We start from the raw sequence: 24,040 nt of genomic DNA, 5'->3' as shown, positions 1-24,040 counted from the left end.
CTTGATCCTGGGACTCTAGTATCACACCCTGGGCCGAAGGCAGGCGCCAAACCGCTGAGTCACCCAGGGATCCCCAAGTAAAAAGTATTTTTAAAAATATTCTATTTGAAAATAATTTCAGACTGAAATGAAAAGTGTCAAAATGGTACAAAGAATATTTATGTACCCTTTACCCTGTTTTGTTCAATCTCTGCCACTTGCTTGGCCATCTGCACCTGTATGTGGTTACGTACCCACATCTTGTTTCTGAACCCTCTGGGGGCAAGGTGCATACATCATGTACCCTTTCTTCTAAATGCTTCAGTGTTTATTTGCTGATAAAAAAATTTTAATCACAATGCAGTTATCAACTGCAGGGAATGTAGCATCGATGCTAATACCTCACATCGTTGGCCCAGTGCTCTCCTTTATAACATTCGTTCCTCCGATGCAGGGTCTGGTTTAGGGTGACACATTGCATAGACTTGTCATGACTCTCTGGGACTTTTTTTTTTTTTTTTTAATATTTATTTATTCATGATAGTCACAGAGAGAAAGAGAGAGGCAGAGACACAGGCAGAGGGAGAAGCAGGCTCCATGCGCCGGGAGCCTGATGTGGGATTCGATCCCGGGTCTCCAGGATCGCGCCCTGGGCCAAAGGCAGGCGCCAAACCGCTGCGCCACCCAGGGATCCCCCTGGGACTTTTTTTTTTAAAGATTTTTTAAAATTTATTTATTCATGATAGTCACAGAGAGAGAGAGAGAGAGAGAGAAAGAGAGAGAGAGAGAGGCAGAGACACAGGCAGAGGGAGAAGCAGGCTCTATGCAGGCGCCAAACCGTTGCGCCACCCAGGGATCCCCTCTCTGGGACTTTTTAAATGGCTCTTGATACCCATTGCCAAGTTACCAAGATTGTGTCCTCTTTGGGTGAATTTCAAAAGTGAGAAGTAAATTCGACTAAAATGTTAGCTGTGTATTAGAAATTGAATGTTTACTCATGCCTATGGGATGGGAAGGCTTCTGCATTCAGAAATTAGTTGTGGACAGATTCATTCCACTGTTGCTTTGCATTCACTAAGTGGCTTGTGATGCCCTCACACCTAAAGAGAAATGAAGTTGGGAGAACAGGGTTTGGTGTTGAGGAAGACCCCCCCCCCCCGGGGGCCCCGGGTGGGCTCTGGTGTCAATCTGCCCTACCCCCTAGTGCTTTTCCCCACATGTGCCCCCCCCCCCCACTCCACCAGAGCACAGGTTACACAACCATTGAAGAAAAGATAAACATGGCATCCCTTAGACGTTTCCTAACACTGTCCCTCCCTTGGAAAGACTGAGCTGTCCTGCCCTGGAAGCATTTAACCAAGAAAAGGGAAAAACTGTCTGACCACAGCCAGAACCTTGGTGATGGGATGGGCCTTACAAAACGTACACGAGGCAGGAAAGAGGTCAAGCACTTTTCCACGTCAAGTGTCTAGACTCACCAGCTCGGGGAGACATGACTGGTGTGGGAACTGGGTCCTGCTCCTCCGGCCCCTCCCCCGGGGCTGTGTGCACACAGTCCAGAGCCATCTGCTGCTGGAGCGGCAGGAGGGGAGAGCCCCGTGGCCCTGAGCACGTCACCAGCCCATGTGCCCGGGAGGCACCAGGCCGACAGCTCCCAGGCCTCACGTTCACATTCCTGGAGGCAGCTTCTCCTCGCCTGCCCCGTTGAGGTCTAGCGGCCACCTGCTCTGGAGCTGGAGGGAGCGAGGGGAACAGAGGGTGTTGGAAGAGGGGGCCTGGCTGCACCCGGGCCTGGTGGGATTGTAGAAATCTACCCAGGCCCAGGCTCCTCACCTGCGCACACTCGTTGGCTGGTGGATCTGGCACCTTGGACCGCAGCTGATTAAGAACAAACCTTTGGATGGGTTCACTTTTATCAAGCACTCTGGGATATGCGCTGTGCTCTGTGCACTGTCCCTCCAACCCCACAACCCTGGGTGGTAGCTACAGTTATTGGCCCCAAGATAAGAGAGATGATAAAAGGTAGGGCTGGGCTCAAGCCCAGTGCTCAGGCTCCAAGGTCCAGACTCCCACCCTCCACGCTGCGCTGCCTCTTTACGTGTCCCAGAGGCCAGGCCTCCCAGGCACCAGGACTCAGCTAGGACTGGGTTGTCCTGGCGAGTCACCGGCCCCCAGAGCGGTGTGTGGGATTGCCAACCCTTGAGGGGTCAGGGATGTTGCATCCCCCGAATCCCCAGAGGCCTTCATAGTGTGGACTGTGGTCATGGTGTCTGAGCCTCCTGGGAACAGCATCCAAACACTCAGCAGGTGTCTCAACTTCTGGGCCATTCCCCTTCCCTTTCTGAAGTCTCTTTGGCTTCATCTTTCATTGGGTTTTGCTTTCGGTTTTGTAAACAGCCTCGCATAAAGTACACACGGTTTTCCTGACCTCCGGGGCCTCTGGATTTCATTTCTTTGCCTGGGCCTTGGGTTTCCAATTAAGTTTCTCCTTAGAGGTCATCGCTAGGTTACCCTGTTCCGTGAACTCTAATACCATGAAAGCTTCATTCCAAGTTCTGCTTTTCTGGAAGCCAAGCTCCTGCTAGACTCAGAAATGGAAAATTCAGCCAGCTGTCCAGTTCCTATCTGCACGGAAAGCTGCCCTGTAACCCGGAGCTCTGCCCACTTTTCCCTGGCTTCCTGTCCGTGATACCACCAGTCTTGGGGGCTCAGGAATCCCCAGGAGAAGCCACCCCTGTCCTCCCTGGCGAGCCCATCGCACAGCTTTCCTCCCAGTATCTGGAACACCATGGGGCACGGCTCTCAAACATAATAGTTCCTGAAGCTGATGCTTCTCTGGCTGATAGCGACAATACCTACCAACTGTTGAGCGCTTGCGGTATACAGGACACGGGGTGGGTTATTGGCCTGACTCCTATGGCCGCCCAGGGAGGTGGATATTACCTGTGTTTTCACCTGTGGAATGGAGGTTACGGGAAATGAAAAGATTAGCCCAGGTTCCCCCATGCAGCGTGAGATTTGGGATTTGAACACAGATTTGAGTGGCCTCAAAGCCCCAGGTCTTAAAAAAAAAAAAAAAAAGCCCCAGGTCTTTACCAGCCCAGTCCACTGCTGTGCTCTGCATGAGGACTCATTTTTTCTTATTGATATTCAGGATTAATAAGGATATTGATAGCTATTTTTTATTATAAAAACACTTAAAGGTAGGAGGATAATAGAAAACACAATTGGAAGCCATCTCCCAAAATGAACAAAGACATTTTGTCATAAGAAAGAAAACATAACCAATAAAGCAGAGGTCAACTCCCTAAAGACAATCAGACCATTGTCCTGGGTCTGAATAAACCCGATCCATGTGATTATATTCCTACTACATATATGTGTGTCTACAAATAATGTGTAATATTGTTTCATAAAAGCTTAAACTTCAAATTGATGTTCTTATAGTGGCCGTACTGGTCGACAGCTTACTTTATTTACTAACCTAATGCGATATGTTCTCTCCATGTTGTTACTTACATATCTAATTAACATTTTAAATTTGATGTTGCACAGGGTTCCAGTGAATAAATTAGCAATTTTTCATCCTCTTCCTAATGGGCTTTTGTTTTATTTTGCTTTATTTTTTGTTGTGGCAGTCAGTGCTGCCATAGACACCCTTGTCATGCTTTCTTCTGTGCATGGATACAGCTTTCTCTATAGCCTATACTCAAAGGGAGCCCTTTATTATTTATGTAAAATTTTCTCAAAAAAAAAAAGAGACAGTGTCTCATTAAAAACATTTTTCTCTTAAAGAACAAATACCAGTTACATCCCAATGGCTACTAGTGAGCACCAATAAACACAAGTAGGACAGCCCAGATGTTCACCTATGTCGGAGGGAAGTTTAGGGTCTCTGAGAGCTCTGTGAGGCCATCAGAGCTCTTAAGTAACTGAGAATATGTTTGAATGTCCTCAGCAGGAAGCAGTACTTTAGGGTACTGGTACGTGGCCTCAAGCTGGAGGGAGGGTTTAGGGCGCCTGGGTGGCAAAGGCATTGAAACGTCCTACTCTTGGTTTTGGCTTAGGTCATGATCTAAGGGTCCTGAGGTCAAGCTATGTGTCAGGTCCCATGCTCAGTGTGCAGTCTGCTTGAGATTCTCTCTTCCTCTCCTCCTGTCCCTCCATGCCCCACCCCCATGCATTTTTTTCCTCTCTCTCTCAAATAAATAAATAAATCTTTAAAGACAGGACTTGTGATGTGATGAGCCCTGGGTATTACACTGTATGTTGGTAAATTAAATAAAAAAAAATAAAGGAAGAGAAAGAAAGGGAGAAAGAAAAGGAAGGATGGAGGAAGGAAAGACAGAAGGAAGGAAGGAAAGAAGGAAGGAAGAGAGAGAGGGAGGAATAAAGGAAGGAATTGGTATACCTTGAAAAGAGTACTTGGTCCACTGTAGCAGCTAAAATATAGGTTTGGGTTCCCTAACGGACACTCAAAATATTTGTGACTTAAATAAAATGGAAGTGTATACCCTGAAAAAAAAAAAAGAGAGAGAGAGAGCTTTATTTGAACAATTACCCTCCACAATAAAAGTAAAACCGGGACCCTGATTCATGGAACCCCAACGACTCCTCCCATGTTGCTGCCTGGTCCTCTTGGTGAGGTCCCAAAGAACCTCTAGGCTGGGGGACCTCGGGCTTGGATTCTGCACTGGGAGTCACATAGCTCCCCAGCCCAGTGGTGGTTGGTGTCTTGGTGGAGTTCTCTGCAGGTGCATCATATACTAAGTGGCTCTGTGACATCCCCCCTCCTGCCTCACCATCATTGCCCAGATGGTGACAGATTTGGTCCTGTCTGGCCAGAGTCAAAGCCCATGCATCTGTAGGTGGCCTGGAAACAAAGAAGAACAAAGAGATGTTCTACTGTGACCAGAAATAGCGTGAAAGGTGGGTGGGTGACATTTCCATTACCCTTTAGAGTCACCACTTAGCTTGGGGCCCACCCACCAAGACTACTCAAAGTGATGGGTGCAGAGGCTCTGATAGGTTTTGAAACCAGCATGTCATCTCTGTGGTCAAGATGGGAAATATCAAGGAGTTTAAGAAACATTAAAATGACTTCTTAGATAATCAAGTTGTCAGAGGCTTCAGAGAAGGCCTTTGGGAGATACCCTTACTTTACAGAGTTGACGTTGTAGGGGGTGACATCCTCCTTCCCACCACCTGTTTCTAGGTAAGAAGTATCATGCCAGTGCAGGCAAAGCGTGGGCTCTGCAGCCAAGACCCAGCCCGGCTGCTGCCTAGGAGTCAGAGCTGCCGTTTGTTAGCACGCTCCTATGTGTCAGGCCCTCCGCTAAGCAATCTGTGTGTGTGTCGTCAGCTCCATAATGTCAACATCCCAACCCCCAGCGCCTGTGAATATGTTAGGTTGCATGGCAAAGGGGAAACAAGGTTGCAGATGGATGACCTGGAGCCCAGGAGCGTGTTCTGGATTACCCGGATGGGCCCAATATAATCACAAGGATCCTGGCATGTAGAAGATGAAGGCAGGAAAGTGAGAGGTGGCAGGAGATTGGAAGGTGCTGTGCTGCTGCTGGCCTGAGGATAGAGGAGGGGGCCACGAGCCACAGGATGTGAGTGGCCTCCAGAAGCTGGAGAAAGCAAGGAAATGATTCTGTGTAGAGCTTCCAGAAAGAATGCATCCACACCTTGATCTTGGCCCAGGAAGATACATGTTGTTCTTCTGACCTCCAGAACTATAAGATAATAAATGGATGTTGCTTTAAGCCCATTGGTTCATGGCTATTTATTACAGCAGCGACAGGAAACAGGCTGCCACTCACACAGCCTCTGAGCATCTGCTGTCACCACTATCTACGGATGAGGGAGTTGTGGCTGTGGGGCCACTGAGCACCTGCAGGAGGCTCTACAGCCAGCTTGAGGCTGGACTGACCCACACCCAGGTCTGACCCCAGAATCCTGGGACCTTGACTAAGCTATTTTGCCCTCAGTGCTGGCTGGGACTAGAATGTGGTGGTTGAGGCACTTACCTCAGGTGCGAAATTTAAGGGGACACCAAAAACCTTTAGTCGTCCAGATGAAGTATAATGCAGTGCAATATTTAAAAATAAAAATTAATCCAAAAAAAAACTATGAATGAGATAATAAAAATTTAAAGAAACATAGAGTCAGTCTGAATTTACATATCTATAAAAGTGGGGAATATATTCCAACTAGGCAGGATGGTTATATGGATTTCAGTGAAAGAAGATATGAAAACATCTCAGGCACACCGGTCCATAGTAAGGGCTCATTAAAGCTGGCCGTTGCTTTGGCAGCACATGGGGTGGGGGGCAGGCCGCTGAGGTCACAGCCCAGCTCCTGTGACCTTGAGGACGTCATTTAACATCTCTGTCTGAAGTGACCTGCAGACTCAGGGGTGGTGGTGTCTCCCTCCTGAACTTTCTCTTCTTGTTTTCTTCCAAATGACTTCAGTTGCTTCTCCTAAAATTTCTTCTCTTCTATTTTGCCCAGGTTGTTCACTTTTAATGAGTTTCATCTTCTGAAAACGCTACTTTTGTGGGTCTTCTTGCAACTGAACCACAGAATCCAGACAGTTCCGGTGCATGAAACCGTGCTGGCGTTTTTTAACAGGTACCGTAACTCAGTGTGGGTTGATGAAATGCACATACAATGGTTTTTTCACTTGTGATATCCTGGAGGAAAAGCGTCAGTGATGTGATTTTTCATAGCGTCATCGAGAGTACACAGAATGCAATTTTCTTGATGGGGCTTAGGATTACGTGATGCCTTTGAGCCAGTGGCTTACTTGAAAGCGTGAAGAATATGTAGGTGTTGTAATGTGAGATAACCGTGTGCTTCTGTACACTTGCTCTGTCCAGTAAAAGATGCACAGGGTACTCCTTTTATTCAGGAAAATTTATTACCAAACCTCACTGACCTTAAAAATATCATGTTTAAAACATATCTAAAAAAAATCTTAAAAAAATAATAAAAAAAATAAATAAAATGTATCTAAATCAGATCATCCTTGCTTATATTTCACAATAGCATAGGACAGTCTGAATTTTCTAGACAAATGGAAGGGCACCTGAGTGCACAAAGGTTTCATTGAATTTACTCAGCATCTTATACTCTCTAATCTTGTGAATTCTAGAGATGATAGATCTCAAAATTTCAGTGAAAAAGAATAATTTCAGTTTAACGGACACCATTTAATTATGCTCCCTAAGGGCAGTCGTTCTGATAAGCACTTTCTATTTGGAATCTCATTTACTCTGCAGAAGACTCCGGGGCTGGTTTTATTCCCATTTTACAGATGAAGAAAGGGGAGGTGGAGATGAGCCATCTCATCAGAAATCATGCAAGTGATGACGCAGAGTCTGACTTGAACTCAGGCTTGCTGAATCCCAAACACTTTGCTCCCCATTCCTAGAACGGTGGATAGGATTCGTCTCTTGAGTCCACTGCAGCCAGCTCAGTAATAGCTCCCTGGGCACCGTGTTCAGAGAGATTCTGAGGCTGCCTCTGGGTTCAGTGTTATGGTTGGCCGAGGACTTGCAGTGAACATCCCCTCCCTGTGCCACCCTCTGCTGTGAGAGTTCTCTATCTGTTCGATCAGGAGTGTCCCCATTAAGCAGTGGCAGCTGTGGCGGCTTGGGGGCAGGGGTGCAGGGGCGGGGAGAAAGTGAGATTGATACTCTATGGGGCTCATTTCGTGCCTCTTTAGCCTCAGTGAAAACTTGGCAGATGTGCTCACGTCATGCAAGCTGGCTGTGGAGTGGGGTGGTCCTGTAGCCAAAGACGGTCCCCGGCGGTCCTCAAGAGGATCGGCCTGGGGGGAGTCACTGATGCCATTACCTTCGCTGTTGGGTTCATGCGTCCGCTCCCCACCTCAGCAGGAATGGGGCTTCCAGGCACGATAAGGTATTCGAGGAAGCCAAGAGGCTCTGTTTCTTGTGCACATGTGAGCGGAGCAGATAAACACATCTTCCACATATTCATCAGCAGATTGACCTGTTTAAGCCAAGTTTCATTTGCATTGTTCTGAAGCATTTAATCCTTTTCTGGAACATCTGTGCACCATGTAAACGAAAGAGCCCATTTTCCCTGTCTCATTATTTGGGGAAAGCGGTATTCAGTGCCAGAATGATATGCACTTTGCTTAGTTTCTATATAATTTTCTTTGAACGCAAATGCCTGCCCCCCCCCCCGCCCCCCGACTCTTTTAATAGCTCAAGAGACACTTTTTCCTGTGAGTCATGTGCACCAGGAAAACTTGCTCTTTGGCTCCAAGTTAGCATTCATACTGGAAACATCTTAGAATCAGGAGGTAGGAAATGAGCTGGGATGTGGAAACGGTGTTTTTAATGTGGGAGAAACAGTGGGAATGAGGCTCTTGGTGTGTAGCCCCCTCCACCGAGAGTGGGGTGTCCTCGGTTTTCCTGAGCTGGGGTCCCGAGGCTCCTCCCCACCGTTGTTAGCTTTTCCATTCCTCTCCAATCTACACTGGCTCCATTTTGAGCCCACCTCTACCCTCCAAGGCATTTCCCAAGCCCTCGAGGCCACCTTGTTCCTTGTTGGAAATTGCTTGTGAGTGTCTATGTGGTACCCGGGCCCTGTTTTCTCTGATTGTGGCGCAGGAGTGACTCCCAGCAGCCTGCCTTCCCTCCATAGCAAGCTTCCTGCCCCTCAGGGAGAAGAGACAGGTCACCTGGACCTGGGTGCTCCCCGCCACTGCAGTTGCCCAGGCCCACCCCCAATCTTGAGGACCATGTGTGCATTTGTAGAATTGTAGGTGGTTCTCTTTCATCCTGGTTCTTCTGCCCCAGAACAGATGCTCCCTCGTCGATGGCTCCACCTCCCAAATGCACATCCCCTGAGTCCTCAGACCCCTTAACCTAGGTTATCAGCCCTTGTTGCTCCTGCTTACCTGCCCCCAGCCTGCTCTGTCCCCTTTGCCAGTCTGTCCTTGCAGGGCCTCCCCTGAGAGTCTCTGTGACCAGTCCCTTACCACCACTTGGTGTGTACATAACGTCCTACCTCCCCAGGTGCATCATGAGCAGCAGCTTAAAGGAAGGGTCTGTGGGCCTTTATCTCACCCCCAGCTTAGCTGGCACTGTGCTATGCATGGAAGAGCTACTGAATGATGAGTTTCCATCAATTGTTTTTGTGTAGCTTGGTTCCCCTCACAGGAGAGGGTCTTACTATGCTCATGCAAAATTCAGAGAACACCTGTCTGTAGCAACTTGAGGTAATAGGGCTCACGGGCCGATGACTGTGGTCATCTTGTTCTAGACAAGGAAGGGTTCCAAGGCTTTCTCTTGGCTTGGGGGGAGTTAGTGATGTCTAGCCTACCCATGGCAGTGGGTGGTGGCACCCATGCTCCGAGTTTACCATCCCATCCTGAGGATCTCCGAGGCCGGCCTACAGTAGGATAGGGTTTCGGGGCTGCTGGGCCAGTGGAGCTGGTGGCCCGAAGGCTCAGGCTTTGAGAAGCTACCTCTGCTCTTCGTGGTGGAGGGAGCCTACAGGAAGTCATAGCCAGCTTGGGCCAAAGTTGGGTCACCATGGGAGCTGACCCGACACAGTTTAATGAGGCCTAAGGGAACAGCTTGTCAAGTTTCTGTGGCCACCAACAGGGACATGCCATGGGCACTAAAAGATGGGGCACAGCAGCAGCCCCAGCTGGGAGACAGTTTGTAGGCTAAGGAATGAGAATCAAGGAAGTTGGTTCTTTGTTCCAGTCTTTGAAGTTGCAACTATTGGTGACATAATATAAAAGATAGAGTGATTTATCAGGGATCTCCCGTGGTCAGATGGACATGTTGAAGCCATCACAATATGGGGACTTCCCAAAAGGGACTGTACTTTCTATTTTGGGGGGGGGGGGAACTGTACTTTCATAACAGGTGGCGGTGGGACAGGCTGCCTGATTCGGAGCTAGTGGGGGTCCTGTGACCCCCGGGACAACAAGAGTGCTCTGCAGCCCTGGGTATGGCCTTGGCTAGCTCAGCATCCAAATCCGAGCACTTGGAGCAGTATTTGAGTAAAAATAGGTCAGATGCCCCTTTTCTTATCTCTTAGCAATGTCCAGAAAACAAGCAAGGAGGGAAGGTATTTGAACAGTTGACTCTTCTTCCAATGCCAACCGTGCCTGCAAAGAAAAACATAGGCCCAAGCTTTTCTTATTGTCCAGTTTTCTTTAATTCATTGATTTTTTTCCCCATTTTTTTTTATCCATTCAACAGATAGTTATTAAACATGCATTCTATGCTAGGGACACTAATGGCAAGGTGAAGGGGAAGTTTCTTTGCCTAGCCAGGTGGGTATGAACATCTTCCAGCTTATTTTCATCGCTAAGTATAATAGGAAGGGACCACTCACGCGCGCGCGTGTGCACACACACACACACACACACACACACATACACACACCCCGTCACCACCCACAGTCTGTTAATTTAGAAAAACAAATAGGCTGGCCAGAATTAAATTTAACATTTCCTTGTAGGAAAAACAAAAAATGTAAGCAAAGCTGTTGCCTCTGTCCACAGAGGAAAAGTCATCATTTCTTTCCAGTTAGCAATCCGAGAAGTCCAGGAAAGCTGTAAAAACGTCATCAGTAGAGCCAGAGGCAGGCAAATGTTTCGCTTTTTTAAAAATACATTTTTAATCAAAATATAAGATACGTGCTGAAAAGTGCACAAACCTCAAGTGGGTTTCCACAAAGTCGCACACACCTGTGTCAGCAGTGCCCAGCCCGAGAGACAGACTTGGGGCCAGCCACCTCGAGCGTCTTATCTCAGTCGCCACCTTTCCCAGAAAAAAAAGCAAACAACATCCTGGCTTCCTTTACTTTCAAGATGTCTTGGCTGCCTTTGAACTTTGTGTAAATAGAATCTTACAGTATACACTTTTTAATGTCTGTCTGCCCTTTCACTCAACGGAATATCTGTAAAATCTGTCTGGGGACAGATGGCCAGGGAAGGCAAGGGGCGTGCTCAGGATCCTTCGGCCACAAGGTAGTGGGGTGGGGGCTGACTGAGGTCTCCGGGATCTTCTGACACTCAAAATAAGAATTTTGAGTCTCTCTGGATTGCAGGAAAGTCGTGAGTAGACCTGTAATTCTAGTCCTTAACTGATTTGTTAATCACTACATGGGCCCCTCTCGGTCCCAAGGATGGGTCCCAGCACCGGGCTTACCACCTCTCCAGAAGAAAGTCACCGAAAGCAGCCAGTGAAGCCAATCTCCACGTGATCCCCACTCCTAGATTTGCCTGACTGCTGCGGCTGTCTCCTCCTTCTTTGGTCCTTTCCAAATCTGACCCAATCTTTACAGCACTGGCCAAGGGCTCCTCCGGGAAGCCTTCCCAGATCTCACCTGCCCACCAGACAGATTCGTCCTCTGAGCTTCTCTTTGCAGAGAGCACGAGAGCATGTGCTGACCCTGTAAGTGGGCCCTGGCCTGACAAACCCAACGCTGTGTTCCCCCCGCCCCATTGCCTGCAAGGGGAGCCTTGGAGGAGAGCCGCCTCACCCACACCCTGCACCCCTGACACCTGAGCCTGCTTTGCTTTTGTTTTTGTTTAATTTTATTTATTTATTCATGAGAAACACAGAGACAGAGAGAGAGAGGCAGAGACACAGGCAGAGGGAGAAGCAGGTTCCATGCAGGGAGCCCGACGTGGGACTCGATCCTGGGTCTCCAGGATCACACCCTGGGCTGAAGGCGGCGCTAAACCGCTGAGCCACCCGGGCTGCCCCTGAGCCTGCTTTGTGACGCTGTGTGACAGGGCAGCCAGAAGCCGGGTGTCTATTGTAATTAATGAGTGACATTTGCAGATGTGGCCACAGAGTCATCATGAAACTGGGCACCCCTGGTGTGACAACTCTGATCTCTTAACCAGAACATTCATTCTGAAATACCCCATGAGTCACGGACATGAGAGCCATTAAATCGTTCTGTCTCGGATTGCCAACCCTTGTGCGGGCAGGTGGATATATTTGGGGGCAACGGGGTTTCTCATCACTGGAGTTTTGTGTTTCTTGCCTTTTTAAATTTCTTCTCTTGCTCTGACCACACTGCCCCTGCTCCCCTAGTGTTTGGCTTTCCGGAAGTTGAAACTTCTTTGTTCTCAAGGTCCCTATATACTACGGATCCCTATTCCTTACTAACTTTTCACTTCCCTCATATGCCTTCTTGGCTTTCCACCCAAACTGGGTAGCCCCAACGCGTCTTCTTCAATAAGAATAGAGACGCAGCAGGGGCCTCAGGGGTGTAAAGTGTCTGATGTAGGAGGTCCTTAGGGCAGATGGGATTACCATTACCCAGTTCTGCTTTTGGGCAAAGGTCAGGACTGACTTCATTGCTAAGATGACATGGAATTGGGTCTCAATGAGTGTCTGACAGCACTTGGCCTGGCAAAATAAGCATGGGAACAACAGCAGGTGGGACCCCATCAGCACAGGAAGATCAGCTTGCCAGAGCCTGGCCTGTGTGCACATGTGTGTGTGGTATGCGTGCGTGTGTGCGTGCGCTGGGGCAGGACAGCTGGCATTCCTCGAAGAGACACTGTGGGCGAGTGGAGGGAGGGATGCTAGGATGGAGGCTGCCAAGCTGGCGGGACCAGCTCCTCATCCAATTCATCCACTCAACATCTTGCAAGCCCACCGAGCACCAGGCCATGCAAGAGGCGCCGAGACGACGAGAGCAAACAAAACAGATGCCAAGCCCCATCTTCCTGGCGTTTACAGACTCAGAAGCAGAGACAGACAAAACATTCGGTAAATAAGGTGTAGGTAGCAGAGGGCGGCCCCAGGTCTGGGTCCCGCCCTGCCACCGACGGGCTGGGAGACTGTGGGTCAGGGCGTGAGCAGTACTCGTGCGTCCCTGCGTGGACTCTGGCAATACCCTCCTACCAGGACCCGTGCAGATTCACTGGGACTTGAGGAACAGGCCCCCTGGCAGGAGCTTCTGAAGGGCAGGGACGTCTGGTAGGTGACGGTGGTGGCAGCAGTCAGAATCGTTTTCATGTGCTGCGCTGTGGGGTCAGGAGCCTGGTGGACCGGGTCCTGGCTTCCGACTGTCTGAAGGTGCCCATTCGGTGTCTACACCGAGTTACATTTTGAAAAAAGCCTTGTTTCCCTCTCATCGTGAGTTATGGCCCCAAAGCGTGCAACGTTTTCCCCCCCAAATGTCACCTTAAAATTTAAACTATTATTTCATATATTGTTCATAGAAATGATGTTTTATAATCCTCATTGTCTTTTATTATGGTGAAATATTCAGGACATAAAACCGACCACTTTAACCATTTTTGTGTGTGTGGTTTGGTGACAGTAAGTACGTTCAGACGGCTGTGCAACCATCACCTCCTTCCATCTCCAGAATGTTCTCATCTTTCCAAACTAAACTCTGTATCCAATCAACAATAAATGGAGAGCATTCCCCTGCCCCAGACAACCACTGCTCCACTTCTGTCTCTATGGGTTCCACTCCTCTAGGGATCTCTGAATGTGGAATCACATCGTATTTGTTCTTCTGCGTTGGGCTTGTTTCTCTTAACATAAAGTCCTCAAGGTCCATCCATGGAGCATCATGTGTCAGAATTCAGAAGTGTGTATTTTAAGGCTAAACTTTGAAGTACTGGGGTAATGGGGCCCTGAGTCAGATGCTCACAGGAAGGATAAATGACTGGCATATGACAGGATGGGGGAAGTGAGAAGGTTGTGGCTAGGAGCAGCTCTAAAATTACAGCCTATGCCAGTCAGAGGGACACTTGTCCCAGGCACTGCCTTTCAGGAAGTCTGTGGGGGATTTGTCCCCAGGCCCTTGAAAGCAGGACCCAGAGCCAACCTGGGGTGTGTCTTTCAATCTCAAGGCCTAGGAACTGTCCTCTCCAAAGGGGTCATGACCAAAGAGTTTCTTAAAGAACTTTTGGAGGCAGACACCATGGCCTGAAGTTGGCCCCAGAAAAGTCAGTGCTAAACCCAGAGAGATCTTTGCACAGGCAGCACTGAGTGCCAGCTAGAGCCGTGCCAGCATTTGATCCCACCAACAGAGCCGTCCAAAGAGGCCCCCTCTACTTAGCGTCAGCTTCCTCTCACTTTAGGGAAAGTTGGGTGAATGCACTCATCGTTGAACCAGAGAATAGTAGATGCCTCTGTCTCTAGAAAATTGAGAGGAGCCAAGTAAGATGGAAAAGGCCCTGGGCTGTTCTCAGGAGGCCTGGGTAGAGTCCTGGCTCTGCAACAATCAACCTCACCAGTATCCAGGGGCAGGACTATACTGATTGGTTCAAGGTGTTGGACCATAGCCCTCTAAAGCTTTCAGCAGCTGAGGCCACTACTTTCCTCCTTTGAAGTGGCCCATGTCTTGGGCCATTTAGAGGGTGGCAGTGATCATGCCCTTAGCCAACTTGAGTCCAAGTCCTTTTCCCAGGGATGAGAGGACAGTGGTGGTAATCATGAGGCAGGGGTACTCGCTGGGTACTAGCAGCTGTGCCCAGCACCATCACCTTTACCCCTCCCAGCTACCCGCAGAGGCATATGTGGCTGTCCTCCCTACGTGACAGAGAAGGAGATTAGAGCTCAGAGAGGCTCGGTCACGTGACTGAGCGCCAGCTGGCCCAAGACTGGAGCCTGGTCTGCCTGACTCCAGGCCTAGGCTTGCTGAAGCGTGGTTGGACAATGGATGAACAGACTCATGACCTCGCACGTCAGCTGCCATCAGAGCCACTTCCCTGTGGCCTACAGGGATCTTAAAGTCCAATCACCTGTCTCAACAAAACTCTTCCCCAAATCCTCTGGGAGAGGAGGTCTGTCTGGAGAGCTCCTGGCTGATGGGCTGTCAGGTCTGAGCACCTCTCTCTGGGAGAATCTGGAGCCTTGGCTTCCTCCACTCTCCTGGCAGCCTTCCCACACAACTGCAGAGTTGGTGCCTGGGGGGTCCTCCCACTGTCCTTTCCCTTCTGAGTTAAAACTGTCTTAACCTGTAGCTCCAGCAAGTGCTCACTTCTCGGGACAGTGCCAGGCTGTGGGGGCCCTTGCCAAGGGTGCAGGCTCATCCCCAGGAGCACTGAGTTTGGCAGGGGTGTAGGTGAACTGTGCCAGCTCGGCCCAGTCTTCCCTTCTTGAGCCCTGCACCCAGAGTGATGCCACCTAACTTGGTCTTCTATTACATGGTGAGAGAGAGGCAGGGAAGGGGGCAAGCGAGTGTTATCTGTCCAGCTAAAATATTGTGTTCTCAGGGCCCCGGCAGGGCCCACACCAGCCCAGCTCCACCTGCCCTGGGTAATGGAGGGCTGGTTCTGAGATGAATAGCACTGCCTTCCTGAAAGTATCAGCCTGTCTTTATTTATGACTGATGTGTCCACACCCAGAGACTGGCACCCAGTGGATTCTAGTTAATAATCATTGGATTGAAACAACTCATTTGTCTTGTGTGCCCCTCTTCCCTCTCACCACGCCCCAGCATCCCTAAGCTATCTCCTGGGACCATCACATGGAGAGTCCCAGGAATTCTCAGGTCTTCTGAAAGCAAATGGTCCTCAGCAGGCTGGCAGGCACCCCCAGCAGAGCCAGGACACGGGGCCAATGGTGCATTTAGTCTGGCTGAGACAGGGTGTGATTTGGACATCACTCTTGATTCATGGAAAAATAATCTACAAGCGCCTTTGGCTGGGCTCCTACGGATTTGCCTTGAGGGAATGACTTTGCGTTTCCAAAGGGACTTGGAAAAATTACCCCCGTGTCCCCAATGGTGAAAAGTGACCCTTTAACGAAACAAGTTGTTTCAAAACAAGAGTGGTGGGTGGGTGTGTCTACGTGTAGGCATGTTCTCAAAGGGAATCTGATCTCAACCCAGCCCTGACCTTCAGCCACATGTGGAAATTAACTGGAGTTTAGTATGGGCAGTAACTGCCCAAGGGTCGATGGCTTTCCTACCAGAAAGCACTATTGAAGGCCCCCATTGGCCATTCTTGAAAGGGCAGCCTGTGTAGAGGAGGAATCTGAAGTCCTGGGTTCAAGTCCTCATTGAGCCTTTGTTTTTCGTCTATGAAATAGAGCCCATGACACCTGCCCCATCTGGCCCACAAGCAGTTTGTGAGACCCAAGTGAGAAAATGCCTCTCAAAATCCTCTATAAAGTAGCTCGTTAGCATCAGTCACGTCATAAGATGCACTGTGCACCTGCCATGTGTGTCGTTCCGTGGTGGATGGCGAGGGGACTAGACCCAGTGTCTCATTATAACCTCTGGGGTCGGCCTTCACCCAGGCTGGCTCAGCCCTCTGCTTCCAGCCACCTCACCCATCCAGAGAGAACCAAGCCCTATCTGTAACCCTGACTGGTGAAGCCACCAGTCTCCTTGACATGACTTTCCACTACCCCCCTCCCCCCACCTCTGCCAATTCCAGAAAGCAGTTTTGTGACAGTCTCTTGTTCCTCTTTACCCCTCTGCTAAGCTTTCCCAAGAAGTATTCGTTTCTGGATCAGGATACAGGACAGGGCCTGGTGCCACTCTTCCTGTGTGTGCGCCTGCACGGCATCACCAAAGGTAAGCCCTGCCTGTCCCGGTGAGTGCCTCCTGGGAGGGCTGGTGGGACCCGCCCCACCCCTTAGCGACTCTCTGGAGAGGCTCAGCAGGTGTTTTATTTATTTTTTTAATTTTTAAAAAGATTTTTTAAATTTATTTACTCATGAGAGACACACAGAGAGAGAGAGGCAGAGACACAGGCAGAGGGAGAAGCAGGCCCCATGCAGGGAGCCCGATGCGCGACTCCATCCCAAGACCCCAGGATCATGCCTCAAGCCAAGGGCAGATGCTCAACCTCTGAGCCACCCAGGCATCCCTCAGCAGGTGCTTTTTTTTTTTTTTTTTGAAGACTGTATTTATTTATGAGAGACACAGAGAGAGAGAGAGAGAGAAACACAGGCAGAGGGAGAAGCTGGCCCCATGCAGGGAGCCTGTCGTGGGACTCGATCCTGGGCCTCCAGGATCATGCCCTGGGCTGAAGGTGGCGCTAAACCGCTGAGCCACCCAGGCTACCCCTCATCAGGTGCTTTTAAAGGAATAGGCTAAGCTGTGGCATTGTCACTTCCAAGTTGTTTGACTTCGAGAAAGTCATGTAACTGCCTGGCCTCAGGGTCCTGGTCTGTAAAGTGAGGGATAGTCGGAGCTTCCGTGAAATATGATGTTGAATGTAGGGCAATGTGGATTGTGAAAGTATATGCAGCTGCCCAGGGCTGTGTTGGTGTCATCTAGCCACGAGCCCTACCTCTTTGAGCAGCGTCCCCTCCAACTCACTCGCTCAGTAGCTGGGGAGAAGGCTACAGACCTGGCTTTCTGAGCCTCACGCACTGGGCCTAGCAGAGGCCTCTGTGACTTGGAAAGATGAAGCTACTGGCTAGTGCATGTGAGGCTGCCCAGGTGGCCCCCCAGGGAGACCTTTATAAATGAAAGGACATTTAGAAAATTTTTCAAAGCCATTTCCAGTTATCCAGATATAATGCGTAACTCTAAAACCCAGGGATAGTTGATGGACCCCAGGTAGTTTTGTCCAGGTTGCTTCTTGATACCCTAAAGACACCAAAGATCAGACTCCAACCTCCCCTTCTCGGGTAAGATTTCGGCCAGGGGGCTCTAAACACTTTGGGGAGAAGTGCTCGGTGCTGTCCCATTTGGGTTCCATGCACCTTATGATCCCCGGGGCCCTGGACAGGCCCTCCAAGCCTCAGCCCTCAACTTCCTCCTTTCTCTCTCTGTAAATTACACTTCTGCGGGTCTGTGATGAATACATCTATAAAAATGTTCTCTTTGTGTTTCTTCCAAGGCAAAAATCTGGAGGAGTTAAGGCACATTAATTTCTTCCCGGAGTCCTGGTTGATCCGGGTTACAGCCAACCATTACCACGCAGTGAGTTGCCAGCTCAGCAAGGAAACAATTATTGAAATTTATTGCTCTTCTGACTTGGCTTTTTCTGGAGATGTGTTTTGCATTTGAAACCTCTGGGCCCTTGAGGTCCGGTGTTTCTGGCTCTTCCTCCAGGGCAGTGGGAAAAGCCAAGCCCAAGGGGCAGAGGGAGGAGGCCCAGGCCAGGCACCCTGGGGGGGGGGGGGGCTGCTGCACACATGCACACTATTAAGCCAAGCGTGAGATGGGGTCTGGGAGGGGGCCGCCTGCACCGCCCGCCTGGCCAAGCCCCCATCAACACACGTGTAATATGCGCTTGTTATTGGAAATCTTTAAGGTGCAGAGAAATGGAGAGAAAGAAAAGACTTAGCCTCAGACCCATCCCCCGGGGACAACCACTGCTAAGATGTCATTGTGTTTTATTGGCTGCAAACTCTTCCACCAAGAACATCTGCTATAAACAGAGCTACTTTGCTTTTCCCTTAGTGTAGAAAATTTGCAGTGTTCCTGATTGTTTACTAGGATAAATGACTGTGATGAACAAATTTGAACATGATAGTTTATTCTACTATACTGAGAATTATTTTCTTAGGGGAGATTCTCAAGAATAGAAAACATTGGCCCAAAATAAAGGACCATTCGTTTTGTTCTTGATACATATTAAAAATTGGGGACCAAATTACTCTTGGCCCAGTGATGAAAGAGCTTGCTCCACTTTGTACATGCTCAGCAATGCAGGGCGTTTTTACTTCGGATCGCTTTTGTTAATTGAGAAGTGCACAATGAAATCCCATTTTCCAACATGCATTTCTTTTATTACTAGTAAATATGAATATTTTTTCCATGCTGCATTTCCCCCTTTGTGAATTGTCTGCTCGAACTGTTGTACTCCTTGTGTTTCTAATCGTGCATTTTTAGAGATGAAATAGGGCAGTGTTTGAGTTCTAAAGATTTATGAGTCACTAGTTAAAATTCAATTCAGCCCAACAAATACCTATTGTAATGTGCAAACTACAGTGCCCCATGCCCCTGCACAGCAGAGAATGACTCCCTGGAACTGAGCCTCCCTGGGACGTAATTCAGAACTATGTTCTAACAGCTGAGTCGAGGCAGGAGATGATCCTTGGGGCTGGACACCTTAGGAAGTCCCCCTCCCCTCTTTCTGTTCTCCTGACCCCGCCCACCTCCTTGTTTTTGCCCCTTGCTGTCATTGGAGCCTGCCGTGTGGGATCATGCTTGTGACTTCATGGCCATGGTCATTCTCTGCATCGTGATCGGGCTATTTATATACATATTTTATTTCCCCCGTGAGACTGCTCAGGTATTTTTTCTTGTTCTCATCTTTGCATCCTCTCGAAGCACTGAGCACAGTACCTGGCACATCGTAGGCTCCCACAAATACTGCAGATTGGATTAATGGACTAGTATGGGATCCAGAGACAGAACTCTTCTTCAAGCACGGTGCGGGTGGGATCAATGAACAGACATAGAGACAGTGAGAGATGCTGGTGTCCAGGTGAGCTGTGTGCACTTCTCTTTCAGCTGGAGAGTGGGGGTGACATGGTTCACGTGAAAGATCTTACCACCCAGGCTATGAGATTTGGACTGCTCTTTAACCAGGTACAGACCCCTGGGCCCAAGCAAGGGGAAGGACCCTCCCCTCCTAGACAAAAGTCCTTAACCAAGTATAATTGCTTCTTACGTCTCTTAGGAAGGCCAGGGAAGAAAAGGAAATTGTCATGTTTCCTTCATGTTCACCACACCCTAGGAAATAAAATTCACAAGATGGGAGCCTGGGACAGGTCATTCATTGACATGATGGGCACATCCAAAATTTCTCCTTGAGGGGGACCAACTGTCCTAGTTTTCCAGGGATGGAGGAGTTTCCCTGGGATGCAGGACTTTCTGTTCTAAAACCAGGAAATGCTTGGGCTAACTGGGATGAATTGGTCATTCTCTTCCCCACAAACATCAAGACTTGCCAACCGCTCCATGAGAGATTTCACTCTAAGCCTGTGTTTACGGCTACAAGGGGGAACCTATTCTGGGTGGATATTTTGATGGGGTCCCCCAAATCAAAGCAGCAGTGGATTGGTCAGGGAGCTTGGCTGCAAGGCATCTGGGTGCTCAGCCACCAGGGGAGTATGCAGTCACCAGGGGAGTATGCAGGGCTGTTGTCTTCGGTTCCCTGTGATAGGCACAGTTCTCCAAGAAATAGCTGCTCTCTAACTTTTTAAAAGCCACCCCAGTAGTGATCTCAAAAGAATTTGTGTTTGAGAGACTTGGAGCTCTGAATCTATCATCAGAGACTCCCGGCTGGGTCAGGCCTGGATAGGCTGGGCCTACCTCCTTGCTTGTAGAGACTTGCCTAAGTGGATACACTGCCAACCAGGGGTCAGGACTCCTTGCAATACCATGAGTATGGAGTGTCTTTTTAGGCCCATCGAATTGGAACAAATGCTTTGTTTCAAAGGTCTGCAGGCCACTGAATGTCTAAGAACATGCCCAACTCATTCTTCTCCCCATTAAGAGGATGCACAGAGCAGTTAATATGTCACTGAGTGCTAACCTATGGGATTTGTAAAGTCCCTGCAGTTTGGCTCTTCCTAGGCTAAAATTGGTATTGAGTTTTCAATCAGCTGTCAATTAGTCACTTTTGTTTTAGCTAGAATTTGTTTTGCCATGTCCTCTTGCCTTTGAACACTGAAGATTCTTTTCCCCTGTTGCTTTGTTGTTTATCCTTCCCAATTTAGGAGTATACAACTCATTCAGAAATGATTGCCGTATATGGATTCTTCTTTGAGATAAAGGGAATCAAACAGGATACTACCTCTTATAGTTTTTACATGCAGGTAAGGACAGAGCCCAGGGAAGGTGTGTCTCTGAAACAGTCTTTTTGATACAGAGTCAGTTCATACTAAATCAATAATAACTGATTAATCATTGGTTAGTAATGGACATGAAACATGTTCTAAGCTGGTGCTAATCATGCTCATACAAAGTGACGTCATTTGATTTTTACAACCTTGGGAGGTTACTATTGTTAGCCTGTTTAACAGATCTCCAAGGTGAATGTCTTCATCATGTTCATATGGCCCCGATTAACAAAGCTGGGGTTAAATTCTAGACTCTGACTCCACATTTGGAGGTCAGTTCATCTTCAGTTCCTTTATGATGGGTGATGCTTTACAGATGGCCACTCTTCAATGGAGGCAACCCATAGTGCCCACAAGGGAAGAGGGAATGGTCTTGTTTAGAGAGGCAAAGCAGGGTGGTGGACCAGACACTGGTGAAGTCACAAGGGCAGATGGCTTCACTCGGTGCTTCTGCTAGACTTTTGGAAGAGCCTTGTGTTTAAGAGCAGAGTGTTGAAGTCAAGCTGCCTGGTGAGCTGTTGCCAAGCTACTTGGCAAGCCCGTGAACCTCCCTATGTCCAGCTTCCCGAGCTTTAAGATGGAGAAGCTAATAGGACCTACCTCACTTGGTTGTGGGCAGTATTATTGTGTTAATTTGTGCAAAGGGCATGGGATGGAGCCTGATACATAGAGCACTATATGATGATGATGACATTGACCATGACAACGACGATCAGGGACCACTGTGTTCCACTTAGCATTTGCTTTATAAGTCTCTAAGACATCAAGCTCCTTGAGAAACTATATCTCGTTCATCTTTTTCTTATCACCACTAATCATAGTACCCAGGATGCTGGGCAGGTATGTTTGCCTCATGAGTGGATACGTGGATAAATGCGTGAGTGAAGAAAACTGAGTTTTAACCTCAGCTTTGCCACTACCTCATTACAACCCTTGAGTGAGTCACAGCTCTTCCTTGGGTCAGTTCTTGGTCTTCAATGACTTCAATGCACTTCCCTTCATACTGGATTTTGCTGGATGGAAGACATGAATTCTGTAACAACACCCGTTGAAATGCTCACTCAAATCCTATGTTGGTTTTTAAACTCTGGCCAAGCAATAGTGAAGACCTTCTGATTCAATACAGCTTGACTTAGTGGCATTTTTCTGGGTTCACCAAACCACAGTCTGTGAGCCAATGGTTTTACACAGTGAGGGCTCAAATGCTCGCTGACTCAGCAGCAGCAGCTCTCAGGAAATGGGGCCCTATGGGAATACCCTCTTGCTCTCCACACCCGTTATACAGGAGAGTCAATGAACCAGGCTTTGCTTAACTCTGGGTCACCCCGGTTTCAGTTCCACCTAAGGTGGGTCACCCTCCTTACAGAGAGTAAGGCACACTGATTTGGAGTTCCCGTCCTCGGTCTGTAAGCATGGCCCGGTTAGCCTGAGAGCGGAGCGCTTGGTGAAGTACGAGATCAGAGCCCAGACCCTGGTGGACGGCAAGTGGCAGGAGTTCAGGACCAATCAGATCACCCAGAAGTTCGGGTTTGTCAAGCCATCCTGTAAAAGCCACGTGAGTGTCTTTGACTTGTTTATGTCCTTTTTGTTCTTTCCGTCCTCCCTCCCTCCACATCTGTTTTTGGGGATCCCTGGCTTTACATCTCCAGTGATCTCCAGGGGAAGCTTGCTCACTTTCCAAAAGATAATCACAGATCCACACCACGCTAGAGAGACCTAGAATGGAAAGCTGAGGACGTTGAAAACTGTCATGATAACGCCAGGTCCATTTTCTAAATATCAAAGGGTACTTGTTTGGAGGAGGAGAAATTTGGTGGAGTGTATTTGCCACCGCCACCTCCACTGTTGCCGGCGCATCGCCTGTGATATGCCCTGAGATCCGTGGCCTGGCCCACCTGCCTCAGTGGCTGTGTCAGCATCTGGGTGGATTCTCTTTCTACCTGTCCTGGCTGCTGAGAGATGAAATCCAAAGATTACCAGAGAGCCTAGAAGGAACTCTGGGCTGTGAACTCCAGGATTTCTGGGATCTCCCTTGCTGCCCTGTAGGGAATAGGACTCAGCTTTAAGCCAGGGAGTCATTTCTAGTCCTGGCTGCACATCAGAACACTTGGCCTTTTGCAAGCTCTGCTGGCCTGAGCACCACCCAGCTCCTGAGACCAGATATTCCACGGTGGGTCTCAGGTCTTGGTGCTGTTTAAAGCTTCCCAAGCTGTTCTCTGTGATGTCAGAAATCAGAATAGCAATGTCCCTTGTGGAGGTGGGAGCAGGAAGCCCAGGATATTGGCTGGGAGAGAGTATGATGAGGATTTCTGAGGTGCCTGAAATGTTCTTTACTGTGATCACTCAGGAGAACCCACTTGTGGAAATGCACCAAGCTGGCCCCTTAAGATGTGCGTACTTTATTGTATTTACACTATATTTTAATTCTTTAAAGTTCATTTTAAAGACTTTCCCGAGGTGGTTCTAAGGTGCAGCCAGAGTTGGGAATGACCACCTTACACAACTGTGCAAGCCTCCCACTCCCCTCCTCAAGAGGGCAATTGTGTCTATTCTAAAAGGCCCCTTTGCTTTGTTTTATTTCATCTTTTAGGCCTTGAAAATCCAAACTGTGGGCATCCCAATCTATGTAAGTTTTTCATTCATCTTCCCAATATCTTGATAGTTTCCAGAAGAATCTATGGGACTTTTCTTTCTTCCACCAGTGTTCATAAAAGAAAATAAAATGACATTGAAGGGATTGCTCAAGCATTCAGTGGATTTTCCTAGTTGGCTGTGGTCTTACTAGAACTTTTGCCCGCTGTCTTGGTCAGGCTGCTGCCACAGAGGACCTCACACTGGCAGCTTACAAACAATAGATGTTTATCACTCACAGTTTGGGAGGCTGGGCATCCAAGATCAAGATGCTGGAGTATTCAGGGTAGAGCCTGCTGAGGACTCACTTCCTGGTTCATAGACAGCTGTCTTCTCGCTGGGTCCTCACATGGCAGAAGGGGCGAGAGGGTTCTCTGAGGCCACTACATGAGGGTTAGAGTGGTGTCCTTGTGACCTGATCACCTCCCAAAGGCCCTACCTTGTAATGCCATCACCTTTGGGGGTTAAGATCCAACACAAGAGTTCTGGGGAGACACCCAAACCAGAGCACCATATTGTATCACTTGTGGGTAGAAAATACCAGACCTAAGTCCATTCACCATCCTTGACCTCAGAGTCAAGCCAGAGTCAAGCCTCATGTCCAAGCCAACCCTAACTGGTTGCCTGTGCAGGAGCTC

The 24,040-nt window shown here is 48.7% G+C and overlaps 1 protein-coding gene across 1 annotated transcript in view; it reads left to right on the top strand.

The window, feature by feature from the left end:
• Positions 1-23,495, top strand: part of BTBD16 (BTB domain containing 16) — a 41,137-nt gene extending 17,642 nt beyond the window's left edge. The window contains exons 8-14 of the mRNA XM_041730818.1: positions 6,496-6,615; positions 16,448-16,539; positions 17,816-17,898; positions 19,438-19,515; positions 20,649-20,747; positions 22,138-22,326; positions 23,362-23,495. Of these exons, the coding sequence (XP_041586752.1) occupies positions 6,496-6,615; positions 16,448-16,539; positions 17,816-17,898; positions 19,438-19,515; positions 20,649-20,747; positions 22,138-22,326; positions 23,362-23,430 (730 nt within the window). The 3' untranslated portion in view covers positions 23,431-23,495. The remainder of the gene's footprint in view (positions 1-6,495; positions 6,616-16,447; positions 16,540-17,815; positions 17,899-19,437; positions 19,516-20,648; positions 20,748-22,137; positions 22,327-23,361) is intronic.
• Positions 23,496-24,040: the final 545 nt, after the last annotated feature.

This window comes from Vulpes lagopus, chromosome 2 (assembly GCF_018345385.1).
Source record: "Vulpes lagopus strain Blue_001 chromosome 2, ASM1834538v1, whole genome shotgun sequence".
Classification (NCBI taxonomy): Eukaryota; Metazoa; Chordata; class Mammalia; order Carnivora; family Canidae; genus Vulpes; species Vulpes lagopus.
The sequence above is the reverse complement of the archived record's forward strand: the minus strand, read 5'-3'. Positions and strand labels throughout refer to the sequence as shown.